This window comes from Amborella trichopoda, chromosome 6, assembly GCF_054954075.1.
Source record: "Amborella trichopoda isolate Santa Cruz 75 chromosome 6, AtrichopodaSantaCruz75HAP2 v2.0, whole genome shotgun sequence".
NCBI classification, from domain to species: Eukaryota; Viridiplantae; Streptophyta; class Magnoliopsida; order Amborellales; family Amborellaceae; genus Amborella; species Amborella trichopoda.
This window is the reverse complement of record NC_142341.1, coordinates 47,548,663-47,571,388: the sequence shown is the minus strand read 5'-3', so window position 1 is coordinate 47,571,388 and position 22,726 is coordinate 47,548,663. Positions and strand designations below refer to the sequence as shown.

The following is a 22,726-nucleotide window of genomic DNA, read 5'->3' as shown; positions in this document are numbered from 1 at the left end:
TGCTGCCGATGCTGCCTGCCAAAGGAACAGGCCCGCAGAAGGACAAGAGGGGGACGAGAAGCTCTGGAAGAGGTGAGGAATGGAGGTATGACCTACTGCCACTTGAAGGGTAGGAGGAGAAAGGCTCAAAGACATGAAGCCCACTCTCAATGTAAGAAGAGGTGCTGGTTGGTTTCCTCTACTGTTTTACACATAATTCATCAATTAGGGATAGGGAAACCATGTTTCTGTAGTTGGTCAACAGTTAGAATCCTCTTGGAGGTCGCCAACCAGCACAACACTTGATTTTTTGCTGGGATGGCAGTTAACCAAGCCCAAGAAACTACAGGGGGGGGAATTCTTGGGGGAGGGCGAGAAGCTTAGCGTAGGTGGACACCAGAAAGTTACCAGATGGCAAGGACCATCCATATGACAATATCCTGCCCTGCAATGAGTAGGTAAGTGGCTTGAAGGGTGGAAAAAAGGGCCTGGAAAGAGGGAATATCATGATCAAGCAAGGGTCTTCTAAAATTCGGGCTCCACACTCTCTCCTCTCGCAAGATTATTATTCTTATTTTTTAATTGAGGAACTATGAAGAATATTTCCTTTTTTCCAAATTGTACTTCGTTATGTGTTCCAGAACATTTTTGAACAAAGATGGAAGAGTAATTTTATCATACGTAATATCTTTTGGTATACAAAGGCCGTCGTCATTTGTCAGATCATCTAAGATTTTTTATAATATATTTAGGAATGTAATAAGCCACCATTTAACCCATAAACAATCTTTTTTCAAATTTGTATTCTAGTATATTCAAGAACATTTTTTTGGTTACGGACAGAATAGTGATTTTATAATCTATGAAATATTTGGGTGTACAAAATCCATGCCATGTAAAAGATGAGCATTATTAACATGATCCACCCTCAATCCTCTCTCTGGAATATGGGACCCAACACCTTGGACTGATGATCCTGGTAATTATGATTAAAATCTAGATGTGTGTGTGTCTGTGCACACAATGTGCGTGCGTGTGTGTGTGTGGGAGACAATAATGCGTGTGTGGTAGCATTATTGTCTCCCACTGGACTTGTGTTATGGTTTTTCCATTCTGAAATGAGTTCTTGCATGGGGAAGTATGGTATGATCCATACCATTGAAAAGCTAATGATAAGTGCCCAGCAGTGATGGAGAGAGACTACGACCCATTCTCCATCAACATCCATCTTTCTATTGGATAGTGATAAATATTTACAGTGATGAATTTTCTATGGTTATAGGGATCATAAAGTATGCATTTATTGTGTGATGATCTTGCAGTTGATCTGCTCTATGTAGTGGCTTTCCATGAGTTGTAAACAAGATCCTCGTTTTGTTGTAATTTTGATTTTCTTTCGTTAAGTCTGGTTTGATTGGTTTTGCTTATGTGCTGAATAAGACAGTTACATTCTCTATTTTTTCCTTTCTCCATGTGAACAGAAATAGCATGGATAACTGAAATGGCTTTGTCAGAAAAGTGTATGCTTGTTACTTTTAGAATTATGACCGTGAATGGAAAACCAGGAATGATAAGTTAGAACTGTGTTTACCTGATATTTTTTAGATGCCACACAAACATTGTCCAATCAACGGATGGATGGTGTTAGTCATGTTCTGGCTGATCCCACAGTCTTTCAAACAGTCATTTCATTGATTGGATGAGGTAGGCCAGGCATGTCTTGTAGATCAGGTAGGTAGGATTGGATTCTACCTGATCATTTCTCTTTTTTTTTTTTAAACAAGATTATCCATTGTAATTTCAAATACTTTGATAGTTATGTTCTATTTGGAAAGATGGGTATCATGATCTAGCGCAAATGAATTCGTGAACCATACAGTGACGGAATTGTATGTTACTAATTAGGAGAGGGCTGAATCTTATTCTTGAGGATTTTTCCTTTTGTGTTAGTTATAACTTTGTATAAGGGAAGCAATCAAGTCTGCAAACTTTTAACTAGATACTGTCCTGCAAACTTTTAACTAGATACTGTCCTTGTGCAATCTTGTATGTTGAAATTTTATATCAACGGACTTCTCACTAATTGTGGTTTACCTGGCTTCGTTGGTTGATGGTTACCAGAATTTTGTTCTGTGACTATTTTCCTTGAGTTCTGTTTGATGATGGAGCTTACAATTTACTCTTGATTTTGTATTCGAGTTTCAGGTCAATGATCCAAACCAGAAGACTTCTCAAGCCATAACTAAATTCCTTCCCCTAGTGATTGGTTACTTTGCTCTTTCAGTTCCTTCTGGTCTAAGTCTTTATTGGTGAGTATACTATCTTGCAAATTGTAGAATATCGAATATCTGTTAGATCCTTAAAGTAATAAAATGCCTTTATGTAGAAGGAATACACACACATACCACACATGCACACAAACACATTCACACCCAGACACAGATTTAGATATAAATACATATAACCATCTGCATGTTAAGAAAATTTGATGTTTGTATGTAAAAGGCTTTTTACCTGGGCTGTAGGCATTCTAGATGGATACCTGCGGAGCTCACTGGTTTGTCCGGAAATGCACTCTATACCTCTGGTTCTAAGTTCTTTTATTCATTCTTCTTTCTGAGTCGAAATTAGAAGTCAGAGTTGGATGAGGAATTTAGATTAAATCCTATTCAGTTAGAAGATTTGGATAACAGCACATAGATCCATTCTAAATCTGAAAAGGAATTGGGATTAGGATAGAGATCTACTTGATCTAATCCTATCGAAGCCATTCTAAAGCGAGCTAGCCACCCATGCCCCTCTCTCTTGAAAACCCCCATGCCTTCTTTCTTCCACTCTCTCTAGACAGAGTTCTGCAAATTCTCATTCTCTCATCCATTCTTTCCTAAAAGGAAAACCCTAGAGCTCCCTTTCATGACTTATGTGCAAGAAGCTCTCGAGCCAGCTCCCTCAAGGCTCGAGGATTTACCCTGTTTATGCTGTTTTCTGGTTCTTCTTATTGAGATACTAGTCTGAGGTGGCGAGAATCAGTTTTAGGCGGCCAGGCTTCAAAAATGTAGGCGCCTGGATGAAACTTGGCCAAGGGAAGAAAAATGCCCTCAGCCAAGGTCAGAAATGTACTCTTTCCCCCCTAAAAAGGGAGGGAAAGGGTTTTGGGAGGGCCTTCTCCCCAAAAATTCACATATGCCTGGTGCCATCCCTTAAAAAAAGAAAAAAAAAGAAAAAGAAAAAGAAAGAAAAACACAAGTCCCTTCAAAAAGAAAAACAAAAAAAAAAGTTAAGGCCTATACAAATGGTTAAGGCCCTTCTCTCTCTCTTATGGACCAATGTGCTCTCTCTCTACATATGAGAAGAAAACGAAGATGGCCTCCAAGTGTTTGATGCAAGGCCTCTCTCTCTCTCTCATGCACACACAAACTCACACATAGACCCATATACTCCTCTACATATAATAGGAAAAAGAAGAAGAAGATAACCTCCAACTGTTCCATGTGAGGGCTCCCTCTCTCACGAACTCCTATTCTCTCTTTCTCTCTCTACATTTAAGAAGAAGAAAAAGGAACATGTCCTCCAAGTGTGAGAGTGAGACCTCTCTCTCACAGACATGGGCCCATATACTTCACACTCTAAATGTAAAATAAGAGAAAAGATAAGAAAGAAGACGACGAACTTTAAGTATTTGATGTAAGGCCTCGCACACACATAACACCCCCCCCCCAAGGCGGTTTCCTCTGCTTTTTTGAACATTGGATTTGAATAGTAAATTGCATGTGTGAGAGAACCAAGAAAGGTGAAATGGTTTCAAGAGGAATGTAATCTCTATCCGATCCACGAATTATTTTTTTGAGACTGTTAACATTTTATTGATGGAAAAGAAGATTACCAACCAGTATGTAAAACAACAACAAGGCAAAAGTCACCAAGAAAAGTGACAGCAAAAAGAAACCAACTGAAAATAAAAAGGGGCCGACATAGTGCCCATAGAAAGGAAAAAGCAAGAAGGGAAAACACGACTGGCATGCCGTTATCCTGGTGGTAGAAGAGAATCTGGTCCTTGTTTGGTGAGATCATCCACAACATGGTTGGCCTCCCTCCAGATATGAGCCCATGAGACAGGAATCCCTTTCTACTAGGAGAGTGATCCCACAAGATGTTGTAGCATCTGAGGCCTTCGAGGAGGGCACGGGTTTCCGTCTCTATAGAGCCAGCAACCCCTATAGGAATCGAGTAGGCCAGTAGCGAGATACCCTCGAAATTTCTAAAACTTCCTCCAATGCCTGCTGGACCTGGATTTCCTAGGGAGGAACCATCAAAATTGAGCTTGATGGTGCCCCTCTCGGGGGCCTCCATAGTGCCGAACTCGGCACCTTCTTCGGTTGATGATAGAGGATGTTGACCCAGCTGATGAGGAAATCGGCTGCCGGGATGAGTCTGAAGTGTTTATTATTTGTAGCCCTGTATATGACTGAGCCTTTAATTTTTTCCTTGATCTTGTGCAAAGGAGATACCCGCCTGGGCGCCCGCCCAGGTACATCTGCCCGTGTAGAGCTGCTTGGGTTGGGCGTGCGGTACTTTGGTCCATGCTGCGTAGGCACCGGGTGGACAGTTTTTTAAAACATTCATAAAAGAATTCCAAGTGTTAGGGATGGAGGGGTGACAAGCAGCGGCCCCTAGGGGTGACCTACTCGGAGAGCGGAATAGAGAGCTCACAGAGAAAGTCCCAGAGGGGGAGGGGGACCATGAATTATTTTGTAATTGATTTTGTATTTCTTCTGTGTCGTGACTCACCTAGTGAGTCAACAAACCCGTTAGCTGGTTTATTAGCCAAATAGGTGCTCAAAGACGCTACTTGGCTGTTATTTAGCTATAATTGTCTATCCAAGGCTAAAGATCGAGGGGTACAGGCTTTCTATTATCCTTTTATATACATATGTTGTACGTCGGTGTAGTTTTAATTTTCCTTTAGATTAGATACATGTTGTACATCACATATAGCTAGGTAACCTGTAAACGTCTTGTCTTAGTAAAATTCAGTTAAGGATAAAAAAAAATTATGTTTTAAAAGTATTTTGTTCACCTAACCTGATCATCACTAATAACACCATCAATAGGGGCATAGTATCTGAATTGATGGAACTAACACACATTCTGGTTTCATTACAATGCTGGGGTGAAATGTTGCACACATTTCTGGGCCTAAAGTTGGCCTAGTTTTCCATAAAAAATTGAAGATGATATCAGACTATTTGTTTGATATTGGTCCAATATTCTTCTCCGCTGTCTATTCTTCTTGATATTTGTTTTTGGTAGGTAACAAGATAGGGAAGAATCCACAGAGACTATAGCATAACCAGGTTGAGTTATATGAAATCTCTTTATAACACCATTTTTTTTACTATTTATCATTAACGGAAAAATTTATGGAAATAGAAAGATTTACAAGCATTGCTATATGTGATGTACAAAATGTTTATCCAGAAGAGTCAAACAAAATTGTGTCACTTTATCCTTGGCCTTATACAAGTCATTGTCATTGCATACTGACCAGATGGGGTCTTTGAGCCCCCTCTTTGGCTAATAGATTGGCTAAGATTTTACTTCTTTCTATATGTGATTGAAAGCATTTCACTCCTGAGCAACAATCAACAACTTTGGAGAAAATATCTGCAAACCTCTATGCGCAGTTATCAGTCCCAAGCCCATGGGATTACATTATTGGAGTCTCATTTGATGATTAGAGGCCCCAATAGGGGGTTAGATTTTGCAAGTTCCTGTCAATAATAATTATAATACCATTGCCTCTAATCGGTCTTGAGAATTATAATAAAGTGGTTCCCTTGCATCTTCAAAAGAGACCTTGAATTCCAACAGTGACTGGGTTGCCCAGCAAGCACTATTGAAGTTAAGTTTGGTCATTCCAACCTGAGGCAGGGTCCATGGCATTTATTGGTAGATTTTCTGCAGAAACTAGTAATATCTACCCAATTTTTAATGTGGTCAGCTGAGGATATATCCCTAAATTTTTCTTGATGAGGGCCCAACAAATCAACATATTGATTCTATATTCGTAGTGGAAATTTGGGATATATTTTGTTTCCATTCCTACCCTGTTAACATGTCAAGGATGTTTGCCCTCAGATGCCATTTTGTCGTGCTCAAGCCATAGGCCACAGAAGATATTAAGCAAGCTTAATCTCCAAAGGGGAGACTTGCTCTTGGAAGGCAGGGAGAGAAGATAACAAAACAAGCTATTAACTGAGAGGTGAGGGACCCAGCTGAAGCGAAACCTGTGTAAAAAGGTCCATATTGCAATCTATGAATTAGTGTTGAATCATTTTAGCATCATCCTTGACATGATGCATCTGTTTGTTATTTAATTTCCTTGATCTGAAGGTGGTCTTGTGTTAGAATTTTGTCTAAGATAACTATCCAGGTACAGGCTTGTATCTTTTGGGGGCCGATAACCTCAAAACCTTCCTTAATATCTTAGTCAGTAGTGTTTGGTGACAGATAAGTAGAAATATTTTATTGAGAACCGCCCCTTGCAGTTGGGATACCAGATGAGTCTGTCTTCGTATACCCTAGTATGAAATCTGATTGGAGTTTGTTGAGTTTCTTGACCAGTTCCGTAGCTGCTTCATCTCCAATGCCCATCTGAAGAAAGAGCACCACACCAAGTTTCGAGCGTGTTGTTCGATTACTGCTGAAATTCATGCGTCTAAATCAGTTGCGATGGCCTTGAATCTAAGGAAGCACTTTTGTCATTTTCTTTGAGCTTGACCAAAGTTTAGTCCAAAACTTGGTTCTTGTTTCCTCACCTCATCCGAGTCTCGAATATGGTGAGCTGCCAGAATTGGTTTTGAACCAAGTTTATGTTTCTCTACGTCCCTGATGCTTTTTTTGTGGGAGTTAGGGAGGATCTTGGTTTGCCATCCGAGGATATCTTTGCCATACTTGTGAGAAATGATTATTTGCTTGATCATGGGTTTCTGCATCTGCTGAAAAGGGCATCATGAGTTTCGCATCATTAGTTTCTTTAATCTCTTTTTTCAACACTATGCCATCATAGATTTGCATAAATGCGTACTAGTAGAAGGCCTTATCGTGTGAGTCTCTCTACTCTTTTTTCTGATTCGTGATATTTTCTTTGTACAAATATAAATGTGTATTCTTTAAATAAACGCTGGTCTTGTTCTTATTGTTTTGTATTATGAAATTGTGATTCTGGTTTCTTTAGCTTCTTCATCTCTAGTGCCCATCTGATGCAACAGCACCACACCAAGTTTCCAGCTAGTTGTTCGATTACTGCTCTGCTGAAATTGGGGCATCCAAATCCGTTGCATTGGCCTTTAATCTAGGGAAGCACTCTCGTGATTTTCTCTGAACTCGACCAAAGTTTAGTCCAAAACTTGATTCTTTCTCCTCACCTAATCTGAATCTGGTGAGCTGCCAGAATTGGTTTTGAACCAAGTTTATGCTTCTCTAAGTCTCTGATGCTTTTGTTGTGGGAGTTAGGGAGGATCTTGGATGCCATCCGAGGATATCTTTGCCATACTTGTGAGCAATGATTTATTTGCTTGATCATGGGTTTCTGCATTGCTGAAAAGGGCAACATTAGTTTCTTTAATCTCTTTTTAAACACTATGCCATCATAGATTTGCATAAATGCGTATCAATAGAAGGCATTGTTGTGTGAGTCTCTCTATGCTTGTTTCTGATTCATGATTTTTCCTTTGTACAAATATAAATGTGTATTCTTTAAATAAATGCTGGTGTTGTTCTTATTGTTTTGTATCATGAAATTGTGATTCTGGTTTATTACCTAATGAACTGTCACCTCTTTGCAGGCTTACAAATAACATCTTGAGCACAGCACAGCAGGTATGGCTTCAAAAACTGGGAGGTGATAAAAATTCCGTGGTAAAGTATTATGATGAAGCCATCAGCCAAAAACAAGCGAAGACTCTGAGTAGTGAAACTAAATTTGATGCCAACCAAATACAAGAAAAACCAAGAGAAGCACAAACAGAGTCAAGGGGACCACGTCCTGGTGAAAGGTTGATGGCCAATCAGAATCCCATGTGAAGCGTGTTTTGGTTTCAAGTTTGAATAATCTTTTGTCTCAATCCTCACTGTACATTTCATATGCTTCAGGTTTAAGCAAATCAAAGAACAGGAGGCCACAAGAAGAAAGCAACAAGAGGAGGAAGCAAGGAGGAAATTGGAAGCTGCCATGGAAACCAAGCAAAATGGTCAGTCAACTAAGTTAGAAGAGGAAAGGGCAGAAGAGGAAAGGTTACACTCTTCACCTTCCTCATCTAATTCCTCAAATGCAGAAGCTCATCCATCAAAACAAGTTCTTTCCTTAGAGGATGCGAATGAAGTTCAGGCCGTCATATCTATGACTGGATTACATAGCGATGGTCGTACTTTTGTTACCCATGTAGAGAGAGAGGAAGAACCAAATTCCAATCACAATATGGACAAGGTAACCCAAAATATGTGCAGAGCCTGATTAAACACTTATTTCTCTTTTCTCTTTGCCTGGTTAAAAATACAAAGGGGATTTGGGTACAAATTGCGGGGCGTCTGAACGGAAAAGAGATTGCCCGTGTCGAATGGATCAGAGAAGGCAGGGTTCCCCTACACACTATTCGAGCTAAAATTGATTATTGTTCTTATATGGTTCAAACTATCTACGGGGTATTAGGGATCAAAATTTGGATATTTGTAGATGAAGAATAAAAGGTCCTTTCTATTTTGCGGTTAGGGACAAAAACGAAAAAACTCCAGCTATGTAGTTGACGTTAGCGATTGCACCCCTTGGCGTATGGCTCCACTCCCGACCTAGTACCGATGAATGCGACTCGTTCTACCTCTCCCTAAGCCTTTTGCTTTTTATTTTTATCTTCATTTACTTTTTATATAGGTAATAATAATTAACCAAATTCATGGTTCTTAGTTATCATGATTCACATTAGTCTTTTAAAAACCAAACCAGTGGGCCGAACTGTTCACCAGCTGAATCGAGACGGCTCAGTCAGTTCTAATCCTGCTCGCCGGTTCTCCGGTTTTCTTCTTTCTTTCTTTTTTTTGTATTTGAAAAAATAAAAAAAGAAAAAGTATGTTTACCTAGCTGGACCATACTTTTTAATCACACAACTAGCCCAATCACTATTTATTTTTGCAGTCACCCTCCCAATGAAGAAAATAACTTTGTTTTTATAAAATACCCTCATGGAGGTATTTTCATAAGAAACAAGGCTATTTTCTTCCTTTTGTGGCTGCAAAAATAAATAGTAATTGGGCTAGTTGTGTGATTTAAGAAAACGTATTGGTGGGGACAATGCCTAAAAAGTGTGGTCTAGGGGTATATAAATCACTGATTCACATGTTTTAACATTGTAGGTTTCCTGCACTCAGTGACAATTTGCTTTCTGTGTCCGCTTGTGATTTAATCAGTTGAATTGGTCTGTCTTCTGTCTGCAGGAGAAACAAATGGATTCTTATAATGGTAATGGTGCATCATCTTCTGAGCAAGCTTCTCCAAAAGAAAGCGAACAGTCGACACAGAAAGATTGAGCTTGGTTACAATGGACACTCTATCAAAAATCCCACTTGTGCCTTGCGAGAGATGGAGATATGTATTTATAAAAGAGGTGACAGTCAGGGATCTGTACAGTAGTTCATTTGTTTCACAGAGCATAGATCCCTTTACAGACGAATAGCAAGCAAAAGAGAATCAAACACATTTCGGATTTCATGTAAGGTAGAGAGATATTTTAGTTTTCTATTAAAGCAGTGTGTTCGTCAAACATCCATTCTGTGGCAGTAAGTTCACAACTTCTAGTCTGAGAACTCGTACTGTGAATTTTGTGGAACTTTGTTACCACGAGATATTTTACTGTGAAAATTTGGGGCCTGGAAATAAATAATATATTGAAATTCCATGAAAGGTAGAATATGTGCTGTTAGATTTTCATTATTTTTATGTTCTTCATTATCAAATACATTTTATTCTTTAAAGAGGAACATAAAGGGCTAGTGGATCACTCTTTTAGCATTTGCAATGGTATTCCTGTACAAGATTATCCCTTCTAAGATTGCAGGCAGTTTAGAATGAGGTTCAGGGTAATTTAATCGTCCCCAAGAATGATTATTTGAGAGAGAGAGAGAGTCTGTAAAGTGTGGAACCACTTTTGGAATAAGGAGCTCATAATCATTATTAACCATTTGTCGTGAAATCGGGGGATGGAGATGTGTTATTAACCGGCAAAAAGTCTAAAATAAAATTTCACCCATCTGTTGTGCGATCGGGTGGTGTTGTGCAATCGGGTGGATGGAGATGTGTTATTAACTGGCAAAAAGTCAAAAGTAAAACTTCATTATATGCTATGCAATCAGGTGGATGGAGATGTGTTGTTAACTGGCAATAAAGTTCAAAATAAAATTTCTCGAATGTTGAATCTCGTGATGCACTTTCAATATGTTGAATTCTACATCCAGTGGCTAAAATGGATTTTGACCTCCTTGTACAAAAATTGAAGGATCATATATCATATAATTGAAGGAGCATTCAGCTCATGTTTCGCCCAAAATCCCTCTCTAGAGGACTTATTTCCCATTTGTAAGATCCACTCATGGGAAATCAATCTCATACTATAACAGGTATGAAATTGACCACTCAGTTTTACATTGGTGAGATTTTCACATTAGTGGGAAGCTTAGGAAAGAGCTTTCACATTGCCGGCCCTTTTCAATGAAGCAAACGTGAAAGTGGTGGTCTACAGAAAAAGTAATCATACCGCAAGGAAATTTCAGCATCTGGCTCCGAAATTCCTACTTGTCAAATGGCTTTTGAGTTCCTCGTAAATCCAGAGCATATCATATACAAGATAACAGAAAGCCCTTTCTTCCTTTATCATATGATATTATATCACTTCATCTAGGGGCTATATGAACCACTATATGGAGACACTGAATTCCTAGGCAAAACGAATAAAGAAAAGCTAAAGAAAACAGAAAAAATGTTTAAAAAATGTTTTTATTGCCCTATGTTTAGAAAATGTTTTTACAAAAACGAATAAAGAAAAGCTAAAGAAAACAGAAAAAATGTTTTTATTGCCCTATGATTATTTCCTACAAATATTCCAGGAAATACGAAATAAGGTCATAAACCCCAAAATGCTTAGGGGAATTATGTTCTTTGAAAATTGCGACAATTTCAGAAGTTTCAAACTAAAATTTACAGTGTGATAATTTCAGAAAAGTTTCAAATAAAAATTTTCAGATTACTCAACAATCAAATAGTGAGTACAATAATTAGAATTGATAAGGATCATCCTTACTCCTAGTCCTCGCCCTGGTTTTCCTACTCTTCCAAAACATATTACTCTTACTCTTCTTCTGGGGCTTCAATTTACCCATCTTACTATTCACTATACCCAATATTGCACTCCTATCCGTCCTATTTTTGGTCTTAGCCTTCTCCTCCAAAATCGCTCTCAGCTTCCGATAAGATGATGAGTCGGGCACTTGCTTGCTCTCAATCATTTGCTTGTGATAATAAAATGCTCTCTTGAAATCTCGAACACGAACGTAAGCATAAATCATGGTCGAGAAAGTGATTGAATCAGGCTTTAAACCAAAAGCACCCATCTCTTTTAAGAGTTGGGGTAACTTCTCATGTTGTCCTCCTCTTGCATAAGCATTCATCAACATATTATACGTCATAACAGTTGGCTCGAAACCCATCTGCCCAAACTCATAAACAACATCTCTTGCCTCCACATAGTGACCTTGTTTAGCAAACCCATCTACCAAAATATTGAAGGTCACGCGAGTGCATTCTATTTTATCTCTCATCATCCACTTCCATATCTCAAGCAAGGTTTTTGTGTCACCCACCCTCCTAAATGCATCTAAGAGAGCTGTGTATGTCTCTATTGATGGTTTTACCCCCTCCATCTGCATGTTCTCAAAGGCTGCATAGGCCTTCTCATGCCAACCACCAACCGCGTATGCATGGATAAGAGCAGTGTATGTATGAGAAGTTGGGGAAATTCCGGCCTTTTTCATTCTATAGAAGGCATCAGAGGCCCGATCACTTATTTTCTTAAGCCGCCCATACGCACTAATGAGGCAAGTGTATGAGCTAACATCTGGTTCTAGACCCAATTTTTGCATTTCCAATAAGAGATCCTCTACTACACTAGGCTGAAGTCTTCGACCATAGGCATCCATGAGAGTATTATAGGTAGAAGTGGTGGGCTCTATTCCCTTTTCCTTCATCTCTGCAAAGAGGCCTTCAGCTTCTTCTGTTTGATTCGCCTTACAGTAAGCATCTATCAAGGTGTTATAGACAATGGTGTTGGGCTGAACCCCACGTTTCTCCATTTCAGATTGGATGATTAGGGCTTCTTTCCTCAATCCCTCATCACAAAAGGATTTTATGAGAGCACCTAAAACCTCAGGGCTCCACTCTACTCCTTTTCTTGTCATTCTCTCAAAGAAATTCCATGCTTCCTTTGCATTGCTTCCATTTTTCCTCATGGCTGTTATTAGTATAGAGGAGGTTATGTGGTCTGGGTGGATGTTCTGGGCTTCCATTTCCTCATACAATTTCCAAGCTTCATCATACCTGAAGAAGATCTTTAGCCATATTAGACATGGATTCAAAGTTTAAGCATTGGATAGTCGCAATGGGTGATGCAATGTTAAAAAACACAGAAAAGTATCTTTTATTTTAATATGATACAATTGGCACTAGAAATGCATAACGGCAATAAAAAATGCCATGATAAGATTCCATCACATTGATTTAAACACTAGTCATCTTTTCCACTGATCCGGAGACGAGAGAGAGAGAGATTCTTGCAGAAAGCATTACTTAAAAATGACCTATTACAGTAGTAAACAAAATTTTTGGCACATCTGCCGCGTACCATAAATATGCTCTTATAGCCAACCCTGTAATTTCATCCGCCAAGGAAAGTCCAATTCCACTTTAGACATTGATTAATAACAAACCCTAACTTCTTGGGTCTGCAACATTAATAGTAGAAGGCAGTACCACTTGCTAGTTTGTCAACAATGAGGCGAAAATTCTTGTGTAACTGTTCCTTGTTTGAAGGAAACCATGATCTTAATTAGAATAATCAAGGATCAAACTCCAATGTTCTTCAATCAGATAATCATGATGCAACTTAACACTGTATTCTCAAAATAATATTTCCAATATCCACATCCTTTGTGGAGATCAAAGGAAGGGTGACAAAACTGGTTACATTCACCTGTTCCATTTTCTTCTCTTCTGCAAGAATCTGTTGGATATTCTATAATTTAACAAAACTGGTAAACCCAAACTTCTCCATTTGCACTACGAATCTCATATTTTACACAACAAATCTTCTGATCTAACAAAGCATCTATGTGTGTGTGTAAATTGCATAATCTAAAACTTCCTGCTCTAGGACCATGTGTAGTCTTGAACTATGTGACCTGGACACATGAGTCTGAGACTTTTGGCATATGTCAACACACCAGTGGACACTGCACTCATGTCTGAAGCACTAAACTTGAACACTCATTTCCTAACTGTTTTTATTGAAATTGCACTATGAAAGTACTCAAATTTCATTCACAATCCCATCTTCCCCCTTCTTTGAATGATGTATGAAAGGCCAATTTTTAGGTTTACAATTTTGGTTTTCTGACACTTTTATTGGTGTTGGACACACATGTATCCATGTTTTTCTAACAGTCCACAATCCTGTCAACTTCAAAACACCAGCAAATATTCCACTGATTTACTGCATGGAAGGCTTTTCATTGTCACATTGCAAAAGCTTAGTAAGATTTAAACACACACTTTGTACTGTTTTTGCATACTATATCGCTTGTAAAGCATTTTTTGGACCCCATAAGGGGTTTTTATTTCCTGAACATCTGCTTAGTGGGTGTTCTTCTTTATACAACTTTTACATCAATACAGTTAACAGTTTCCAAAAAAAGATCAGAAATACTTCTCAATTACCTATGACCATCATAATCTTGTACATCAGTACATCTCACTGAGAAATTTAATCTTCCCTGTCTTCTCTTGGGACATTAGCATACTTCCAAACCCAAATACATTGAGGATCTTGTTAGTTTTGAATAGTGTTTCAAACCAACTTTAAACTATCTTTCCTAAGTGAGTTCAGTTGAGAGTGCACAGCGATGATCATGATTCTTGAGTGCCTGATCCGCATCATTTTTTTGGGTGGTCTGTTGGTGGAAATTGTAAAGAAAAATGCATGTGCTAGTGCTTGATTTTGGGCTCAGTTTCAAAAAGTTTTCTGTGTAAACCAATGCTTTTTGTCCACAGAAGAACTTCAAGCATAAACAGTGCATCATGCTGCAATATTTCACCACAAATGAATTGTCACTCAATTAGTGACACATGTAATAGGGATACATTTGTTTACTTCTGATAAAACTTGAGTGAGTCCAAAAGTCATCTGCAAAGGAAGCTTGCAATCACTTGATACTTGTTCTTGAATATGTTAAACTGTTGTATTGAGTAAAGAAGTGTACACAAAATTCGGCGACCCACAAGTCGAGGGCTCGAATCCAACCCCATAAGGGGGCCAAAAAATCTATACAATCATATGGACAGCCCAAAAAATTGGTAGAACAGGATATACAAGAGCCGGGACTTGAGAACTAAAAAACTGCCCAAATTAATCCCTTGTGAATTGTGTAGGTTGGCTCCCTCCTTAGCAAGGGTATCGGCCACAACGTTGGCTTCCCTCCAAGTATGCCTCCATACAACATGTATATACCTACACATCTGGAAAATCTCGTAAAAAATGTGGTCCGTCCTACATGGGCAAGGTGAAGATCTTGAGGCCCGTGCAATGACATTCTTGGAGTCTCCCTCAACAATCAAGGAAGTACCCCAGGTGTAGTTGAAGTTCCTTTGGTTGTAGAGGAGGGCCATGGCTCCACCGTGTTAGAGTTGGCTTGGCCAATAAGCGAGAATAGAAAAACAGGGTGCAGCCGTTCTTGTCTAGGAAGATACTCCCAATGCCTGAGGGCCTGGGTTTCCAAAGGAGAAACTGTCAACATTGAGCTTGGATGGGCCATAGTCTGAAGGTCTCCACAAAGATGCCCGAGGAATGAGAATGGGTCGTAAAGAGAGCAAAGCTCGTCAGTTCTGGTGGAAGTCCGCAGTTGAGCAATGCTTGAAAGGTTTTTGTTTGTTCACTATTACGGTTTTACCTAATCCCCACACATTCAAGTCAAACAACAGTGTGAATGACTTGTCGATATTTATACCCAGTTCGATTTCATTTCAGTGTGTGTGAAAAGTCTCAAAAAAGGGAAACTCTCCAAAAATTTGGACTCAGCTTGTAAGCAAGCTTCTGTCTTGGTTCTTTGTCCTCTTGTACAAAAGATTTGCTTAAATTGTCTGAGAACCAAACAAATTTATTTTTTTGAAAGTGTTAAAACTTTTATATAGGAGAACCAAAACAAATTGTTCAAGTCAGAAGGATCCCTGCACCTTTAGAAGGTTCTTTTGAGAATGCAACTGAAACAATACTTAAGAGAGTGTGTTACTCGGCTCAGTTGGTTTGTTTGCATCTCGGGGTTTAACGAGACGAGGGTGTCCAATATCCCAAAGATAGCACAGACCCCTCTGTGCCTCTGAGTCATCATGGTGAACAGTAAAAACAGTTTTTGAAAGCTCTAACCTAAAAACCAATTCTTGTAGTTGATGTACCTGTACATAGTTTGAACGCTGGAAGTGTGTGTGTGAGACTGAGAACTAAATAAAGATTTGCCTCTCAGCATTCTACACAGAGTTGAAGTCAAACCGCATGAGATTCTATTCAGAGTGGTTACAACCTGATTAAACTTCCCCTTGTTTTGGACTCTTAAAGAGTTCACGATATGGATTGTCAGTCTTTGTGAGTTTTGTCTGTAGTTAAGACCTGAGAAAGAATATAAGGGAGGCTTTTACTTTCTAACACTCGTCCATAGACAGAAAGGCTTCGCGGATGAGGAATGCAGATGACATTGTACCTATCTGAAGTCGACCAAAGAAACTAATTTGGCAACAGAAAGCTCAAAAGTTGTGAGAAAAAGATTTTAAATCCCCAATATTCGGCCTTGGATACGCTTATAACAGAGGATCAATGACTCAATAACCTCATTCAGTGTTGGACTCGTCTCTGTGGGGGCTCATTTAGACCAGGACTTTGTATTTCATTGTTTCCACTTTGACCACAAAACTAACCAACATATATCTGACTCTGTATGTTCAAATTCATCTTCATAGAGCTGCTAACACATCCCAACTCACCTCAAGTGCACAACTGATTGTAGCCCCTAAAAGTGAACCATTTTCTATGAATTACGGAGAGAATAGACTAAAGCAATGTGTTATGGACAGAATAGATGGCTAATATCTAATGGGCATGACAACAAGTCTCTACTGATTCCTAAAGATAAACTCATTCGAAAGCAAGGACTTACTCTAACAAGGAGCAAACTAGCATGAAAACCATGAAGGCATCTCTAGTAGCCACCAAACATAAAATCTACACATACAAAGAGTCCGACTAAGACTAGTCCTACAAATTTAGGTCATGATTTATAACATGTACTGGACTCTATAGAGGATTTGTCCTGAGTTGCTTGTCCAGAACAGAGGAATAAATCCAAGCATTCATTAAGAAAAACAAAAGAGCAGGCAAGACACAAAACTAGTGGACAATCTCTAATTGAGATCTCAATTTAAAACCAAAAAATGAACCTGCCACATTTCTTTTCTGGCATAGCTTGGAAAGCCTGTTTACTTGCCAACCAATAAACAAATAATCATAAAAAATTTCAATCCACAATCCAATCTTTTCTGCACAAAAAGTATACTATCAATTCAACGTGACTGCAGCAGAAACTGCCACATTTCTTTTGTGCTCATCTTAAGTCAATTAAACTAGTTACCATTAAGGAACTGATTTCTTCACAACTACACAACAGCTCAATAATCAGTATTCAATTTAAAACCAAAAAATGAAAGCTCTAAATGATCATCACACAATCAGAACTCAAAATAAAGCACAGTAAAAGCCACCAATTCTTTCATAGGCACCAGGCAGGGAAGTAATTCTTTCCTTTTTCAATAGATAAACAAAGACGCAAAAGCTAAGACTCAGCTGGCAATAATTCTATATCTCCAAATCTATTTTAAACAAATCAATGAAAAAACTGAACTTCAAATTTGACTCACCTTCCACACCGTGAAAGTGCACTTATTGCAGAATTATACAATCGAACATCGCAAAACTCCTTTGCCTTAGGCATGTTTCTAAACACAACCATCAACCTATCCCCCATCTTTGCATAGCCCAAAACTGTACAAAGAGCAGAGTAAACTCTAGGATTAACAAGCCTTTGCTCTTGTAAACCCATCCATTCAAACAAATACAGAGCTTCCATAACCAAACCTTCTTCCCCCAAACCTTCAATTGCCAAAACACAATCTTTCTCACTCATCTTCCCAGCATAAGGCCCCATAAAATCACTCAGAACTGCATTTTCAGGAAGACTCTTGGCAATACCCACAATTTCTTTTACTAAATTTTCTTCCTTTACTTCGTGATTTTGTTCTTTTGCGATAGTTGGTTCCGCTGAATCTGGGCTATCTGATGTAAATGCCAAATTTGAAAAAGTTGGGTCTTCTTGAACTGGTTTTTCTAGGGTACCGACCTTCGCAATATGCCATGATAGCTTCCGGTTCTTCTTAAAGCGCAGGCGCCTTTCTTCTTGGGCATCTCGATTAGCTGGCCTTGACTTGAAAAACTTATAAATGGCGTCCAAGCCTTCTTCTTCTTCTTCCTCTTCTTCTTCTTCTTCTTCTTCTTCTTCTTCTTCTTCTTCTTCTTCAACTGATGCTTCTGATTCTTGAAGGGCAGGGAGAAAAATGGGGTCTAAGTCTTCTGTTTCAGAGAAGGTTTGATGGGTTTGAAGAGAGAGAATCCGGTGAGGGGAAGTGGTCTTTGGAGTGAGGATTGGCAAATAAGTACTCACTTTGGGGAGAGGATTCAATCCGGGAGGGGTTCTGAAGAGGTTAGAGAGAGAAGGAGAGGAGAGAGAACAAGAATTCAGAATCATGGTTGTATGAAAAGGCTGGCATTTGAGAGTGATGAGGTGCTATACCAAAACCAGTTGCTAGCTTAAGGGATGATTGGGGGTTCTGGTGGGTCTAAGAGAGAGAGCTGAGAGCTTCGCTCTTGAGAGAGACAGAGAGCTTGAAGCTTTACTCTTCTCTCATCAGAGTTGTCATGGTTGAGTGAGAGAGAGAGAGAGAGAGAGAGAGAGCGAGAGCTTGAAGCTTGACTCTCTTCAGAGTTATCTTGGTTTTGAACCTCCCTTTCTATGGTGTGTCGCGGAACAACCAGAAATACCACATCAAAAGGCTCCAAGGTATCGTAGTTAGGATGTGGTTTCTATAAGGTCGCAATCTTTTTTTTACAGTAAAGTTAACGTGAAACGGCGTTTAATGTTCTTTAACAATCCAAGTAAGGCGCACCTCCAAATTTTATTTACGGGTTTTGGTGTAAATTTTTTTTTTAATCATCTCAAAAGTTATTTTCATATTTAATTATAAGATTTTAACCTTTACAATTTGTAAAATCACGTGGATCTATAATCCTATGAAAATCTTGAAAATTGACAGTCTAGATCATGTATTGTAAGATGTATTATTTTTAAGACTAAACTTTTTATTTTTTTAAAAAAATTTATACATCTCATGTCAAGATGATCAATTAGAATGTTTTTCAACATTAAAACAAGTTTTTTTTATTGACAACCTTATAAAACTTTTTTCCTGCTGGAGTCCTAATGCAGTAGGTTGAGTCCTGTATAGGTTAAAAGTAGTCCAGAAAAAAGGTAACTAATTTGTTTAAAATAAGTGAAAGAAAAGCACAAATAAATAAATAAAGTACTAGAAACTACGCAATGACTACAAAAGTAAAAGTATATACAAACGAAGGTTTATTGAAACTTTTGATCTATATTTTAAAATATTTAAAAAAAATAAAAAAGGAGACATTTAAAAAAAGGATTGTATACGACGATACCATTCACCTTTAGTAAAAGAATATCACAATTACATAAAACCATCCGATGTGAAATCTAACAGCTTGGGTGTTTGATAAAACTTCTTTTGAACCTTGAATTTGGTCAATATAATCAATGCGGCCACCAAACTTCACATTTAATGGTCAAGATTAATTGTGACCACCTTGTTCCAAAAGTGTATACCACAAAAATCAAATAAATTTTTTTTCTATGTTCCATTAGTAGATTCGTTCGCTCCACAAAGAAAAAAAGGTAAAGACTGATGTAGCTGCGTCGTAAGGTCCATGTGAGAGAGAGAAAGTGAAAGAGAAAGGTGGTTAAGACAACAGACAGTACAGTTAATAGCACCATGGAACTAAGGCCACATAACGTGATTGTTTCCTTCATTACAACTAGTAGAGACAGACACACGGTTGCATTCAGCAACGATGGGCTCACTTAAGACTCCCTTTTCTGGTTCTTTTATTCTCAAATACCACTCTTTAAGACCTTAAATCATACATAGATAGGTAGACCTCCTGATTTATTTAGTAAAGGTGGTGATATTATCTTAGGGTTCTTCGATGACGACGGCCTCATTAGCGTGGGAGCAGCAGCTCTTGCAGTGGCCGTGATCCATGTGGCAGCATCCATGTTTGCAGTGTCCGTGGCCTTGTTCTGCCTGTGTGTTTGCAACATCATGATCGTCAATGACGAACTTGGCCTCATTAGAGTGGGCGCAGCAGCGCCTGCACTCATGGTGATACATGTAGCAGCACCCGTGCTTGCAGTGCGACCCAGCTTCGGGCTCCACTACTACTTCTCCTTGTTCTGTAGGATGAGGGCAACACTTCGTGCAGCCGTGTGGGTTCTTCTTGCAGCAACAGTATTTGCATCCACCCCTTATACAGCAAAACAACAACAGGTACAAAACTAAATTACCATTATCACAACTACCGACCTAGTAATTAATTACTAATGACACGGGGCAGCATACTATTTTGAACCATGAGAGATGGGTTGAACTGATCACCCACTAGCTTCTAGCCTGCTCGAAACTGATTGTTAGGCTTGCCATTTTCCAAAGTTTTTATACATAAGATAACATAAACTAAGGAAACTCGCTCGGTGGTCTAGCACTTTTACTAGTACTGGTAAAAAGGCTGCTAGGAGATTTTTAAAACACTGGTAAAACATGATGCATGTCCAACACTCAAAACAATAGGTTGCATATCACCTCAACTTGTTGAGCTTTTCAGCTCAAATCTATCATCAACATAGCGTCAATTGGACCTGGTCATGTGTTTCAAAATGAGGAGACATGAAACAATTTTGTAGTAGTAGTAGTAGGCGATTCAGAAAATAGTAGCGAAGTGGTAGGGGTAAGAGAATAATAGATGCCCCAGCAAATAGTAATTCTGATTTCCACATTGGTAGTTGTTGCAGGAGCAGAAATTGTAGCAGTAAGTGATTAGGGTAAGACATGATACCTTGAATCTGTTCTTTCTCTTTGCAGTCGGCTGTATAAACAAGTACGGTGGCTACAAGGAGCGATTGGGTGATAAAAAGGAATGCCTTTGCTGCCACCATCTTCTCTCTCAGTCAGTCGGTAGGATACACTGCCCTTCTCACTCAAGAAAGAAATGGAAGCTTGTTTGTAGAGTGAGTGAGGAGGGGTGTTTATAGGTGGTTACTACTTAGTAGTGGCTGTCAACTTCACATGAAAGGCAAATTTTTCAAAGCTTATCCTCTTTCCACAGTGGATAAACATATATTCAACCATTACCTTCATCACTCCCTGCCTTCCTTTCTTGACCTCTTCTCACAGTACAACCACCACCTGTGCCTTGAAGCCTCTGGTAAAAACGTAATTCGCCATTTTAGTCTTCTTGTTTGGCTATTTAGGATGGCAATCTTCTTTTTTCAAAGAGGTATAATTGAATAAAGCAGCCTAACAGTACTAAATTCTCGCTCACATCATTCATTTGTTTTCAGAGTAGAAGTAATTTCACATATCCACTAAGCACTATCAACAATTAATTATCCATCCCAGTCATGGACACTGAATTCTCGCTCCCAACCACATGTCGAATTACTTGGACCAGATTTAAAAAAAATGGAACAAAAAATAAATATAATAGTTTAGCAATATAATATGTATTAAAAACTTGCTCAACATCATTTAGTTTGTCAAACTGCTAAAATCTGACTCGTCCACCACCCAATGCTATTAAACATTGGATTTTAATTTGATTTTTCCTAAACTTAGTTTTTACCTTGATAGATATGGCATTAAGAACTTAGGATCAAATAAACATCATCATCAATATTGTAAAATCGATCATAATGTAAATAAAGATTGTATAAAAGAATTTTAATCTATAAATACCACTAAGTATTTTGCCACAATTTCAAATCTACATTGTGGTCTATAGGAGTGTAGATAACCCCCAAAAATTCTGGATAAGGGAATTCCAATAAACCTCAAATCTTAGTCCTAAAGAAAACAATAACCCTAGTAAACTATATTGAAACTAGAGCTCTTAGAGTTGTTTGGAAGTCACACAAAACCTATTCTTGATACCCCAATATTATCATCTTAGATACCCATGAGCTTGATGAACGTAGAAAACTGGCCCGAACACCAATCACCCTCCTAAAAACCTTAAGCCATAGATCCCAAAAAAGTAACTCAAATTTGACCAAATTTAGTTCTAAATTATAGAGGAGATCACCAGCTTTCCAATGGTCCAATGATCGCCTGAATCCAACTTACAGTTAAAACATTATAGCTTGAATAAAATTGTTTGATAAACTTAAAAATTGGTCTGTGGCACGAGCCACGGTGACTTGTATTGCACAAGTATCCACTACTTGCGCATGGGCCGCACAAGTTATTGTGACTCGCACTGGCCTAATGGATCCAGAATCGGGTTAGAGCTTCTAGAAGGTCCCTTGAGGAAATTTTAGTATGGGATAAGCCCAAAAAATGATTAATTTGCCCTTATCCCAATTGGATTGGGACTAAAACATTAGATTCATAAATTTCAACCATACCCCTATGCTAGGTCTACAAATAACTCCTCATAAATACCAAAAATATCATTTGAAAAACATGAAAATTCACTTAAATTCCCATAAATTCCCCTAAAGTAAGGAAAATACCTAGAAAATTAGGAAAAGGCCTAGAAATCCATAGAAAATTAGGAAAATTAGGAAATTCATCAAAACGTTCCCTAGAAAAATAGAAAAAGCCCAAAAGCCCCTGGACGATTAGGGAAAACCTTTGGACAATTAGGGAAAATCCTTAAAAAACCTTAGGCTAGACACTAAGCCCAAATTTCTCTGAAATCAAAATCCGAGGAACAAGATCTCCAAAATCTCAGACCTTCAAAGCCATGTTTCAAGAAAGGAAGGGAATGCATCAAAAGGTGTAAATCATCTCACGGTCCTAATACAAGTCTGAAATATCGGTTTCTCAGGTATGTTATCTTCCTTTTTCCTTGGTTTACTTTAATTTCATTATTTTTATATTTTATTTTTTTTGTTATATCTTTGTTTCTAAGTGTGTGATTGAATTTGAGTGAGCTCCACTCTCTCTAATGTTCTTCAAATTTAATTCGTTTTATAAGAA

The 22,726-nt window shown here is 38.5% G+C and overlaps 2 protein-coding genes and 1 long non-coding RNA gene across 5 annotated transcripts in view; 1 reads left to right on the top strand and 2 right to left on the bottom strand.

Annotated features, from left to right (window-relative positions):
• The window catches only part of LOC18441966 (ALBINO3-like protein 1, chloroplastic), a 53,106-nt gene extending 43,172 nt beyond the window's left edge, over window positions 1–9,934 (top strand). For all 3 annotated transcript variants that reach the window (XR_016056967.1, XM_088868884.1, XM_006852190.4), the window contains 4 exons: window positions 2,185–2,288; window positions 7,827–8,036; window positions 8,134–8,467; window positions 9,469–9,934. Coding sequence is in view for 2 of the 3 variants with exons in the window: in XM_088868884.1 (XP_088725010.1) it covers window positions 2,185–2,288; window positions 7,827–8,036; window positions 8,134–8,467; window positions 9,469–9,561 (741 nt within the window). In the remaining variant the exon portion in view is untranslated. The remainder of the gene's footprint in view (window positions 1–2,184; window positions 2,289–7,826; window positions 8,037–8,133; window positions 8,468–9,468) is intronic.
• A 1,315-nt stretch (window positions 9,935–11,249) lies between these two features.
• Window positions 11,250–18,502, bottom strand: EMB1006 (Pentatricopeptide repeat (PPR) superfamily protein). The gene is made up of 2 exons (XM_006852191.4): window positions 17,258–18,502; window positions 11,250–12,619 (listed from the first exon to the last, which is right to left on the bottom strand). The coding sequence occupies exons 1-2, from the start codon at window positions 18,139–18,141 to the stop codon at window positions 11,302–11,304; spliced, it is 2,202 nt and encodes a 733-aa protein (XP_006852253.1). The 5' UTR covers window positions 18,142–18,502; the 3' UTR covers window positions 11,250–11,301.
• Window positions 18,503–19,469: 967 nt separating this feature from the next.
• Window positions 19,470–20,741, bottom strand: LOC148781830 (uncharacterized). The gene is made up of 2 exons (XR_016056965.1): window positions 20,583–20,741; window positions 19,470–19,994 (listed from the first exon to the last, which is right to left on the bottom strand). It is a non-coding gene; the product is annotated as an uncharacterized LOC148781830 (long non-coding RNA).
• Between the last annotated feature and the right edge of the window lie 1,985 nt (window positions 20,742–22,726).

Excerpts from the sequence above, each read along its gene's own strand:
- EMB1006 (XM_006852191.4), bottom strand. The coding sequence starts at position 18,141 with ATGATTCTGAATTCTTGTTCTCTCTCCTCTCCTTCTCTCTCTAACCTC. Across the intron at positions 12,620-17,257 it reads GCACTTTCACGGTGTGGAAG|GTATGATGAAGCTTGGAAAT; the intron begins GTGAGTCAAATT and ends GATCTTCTTCAG.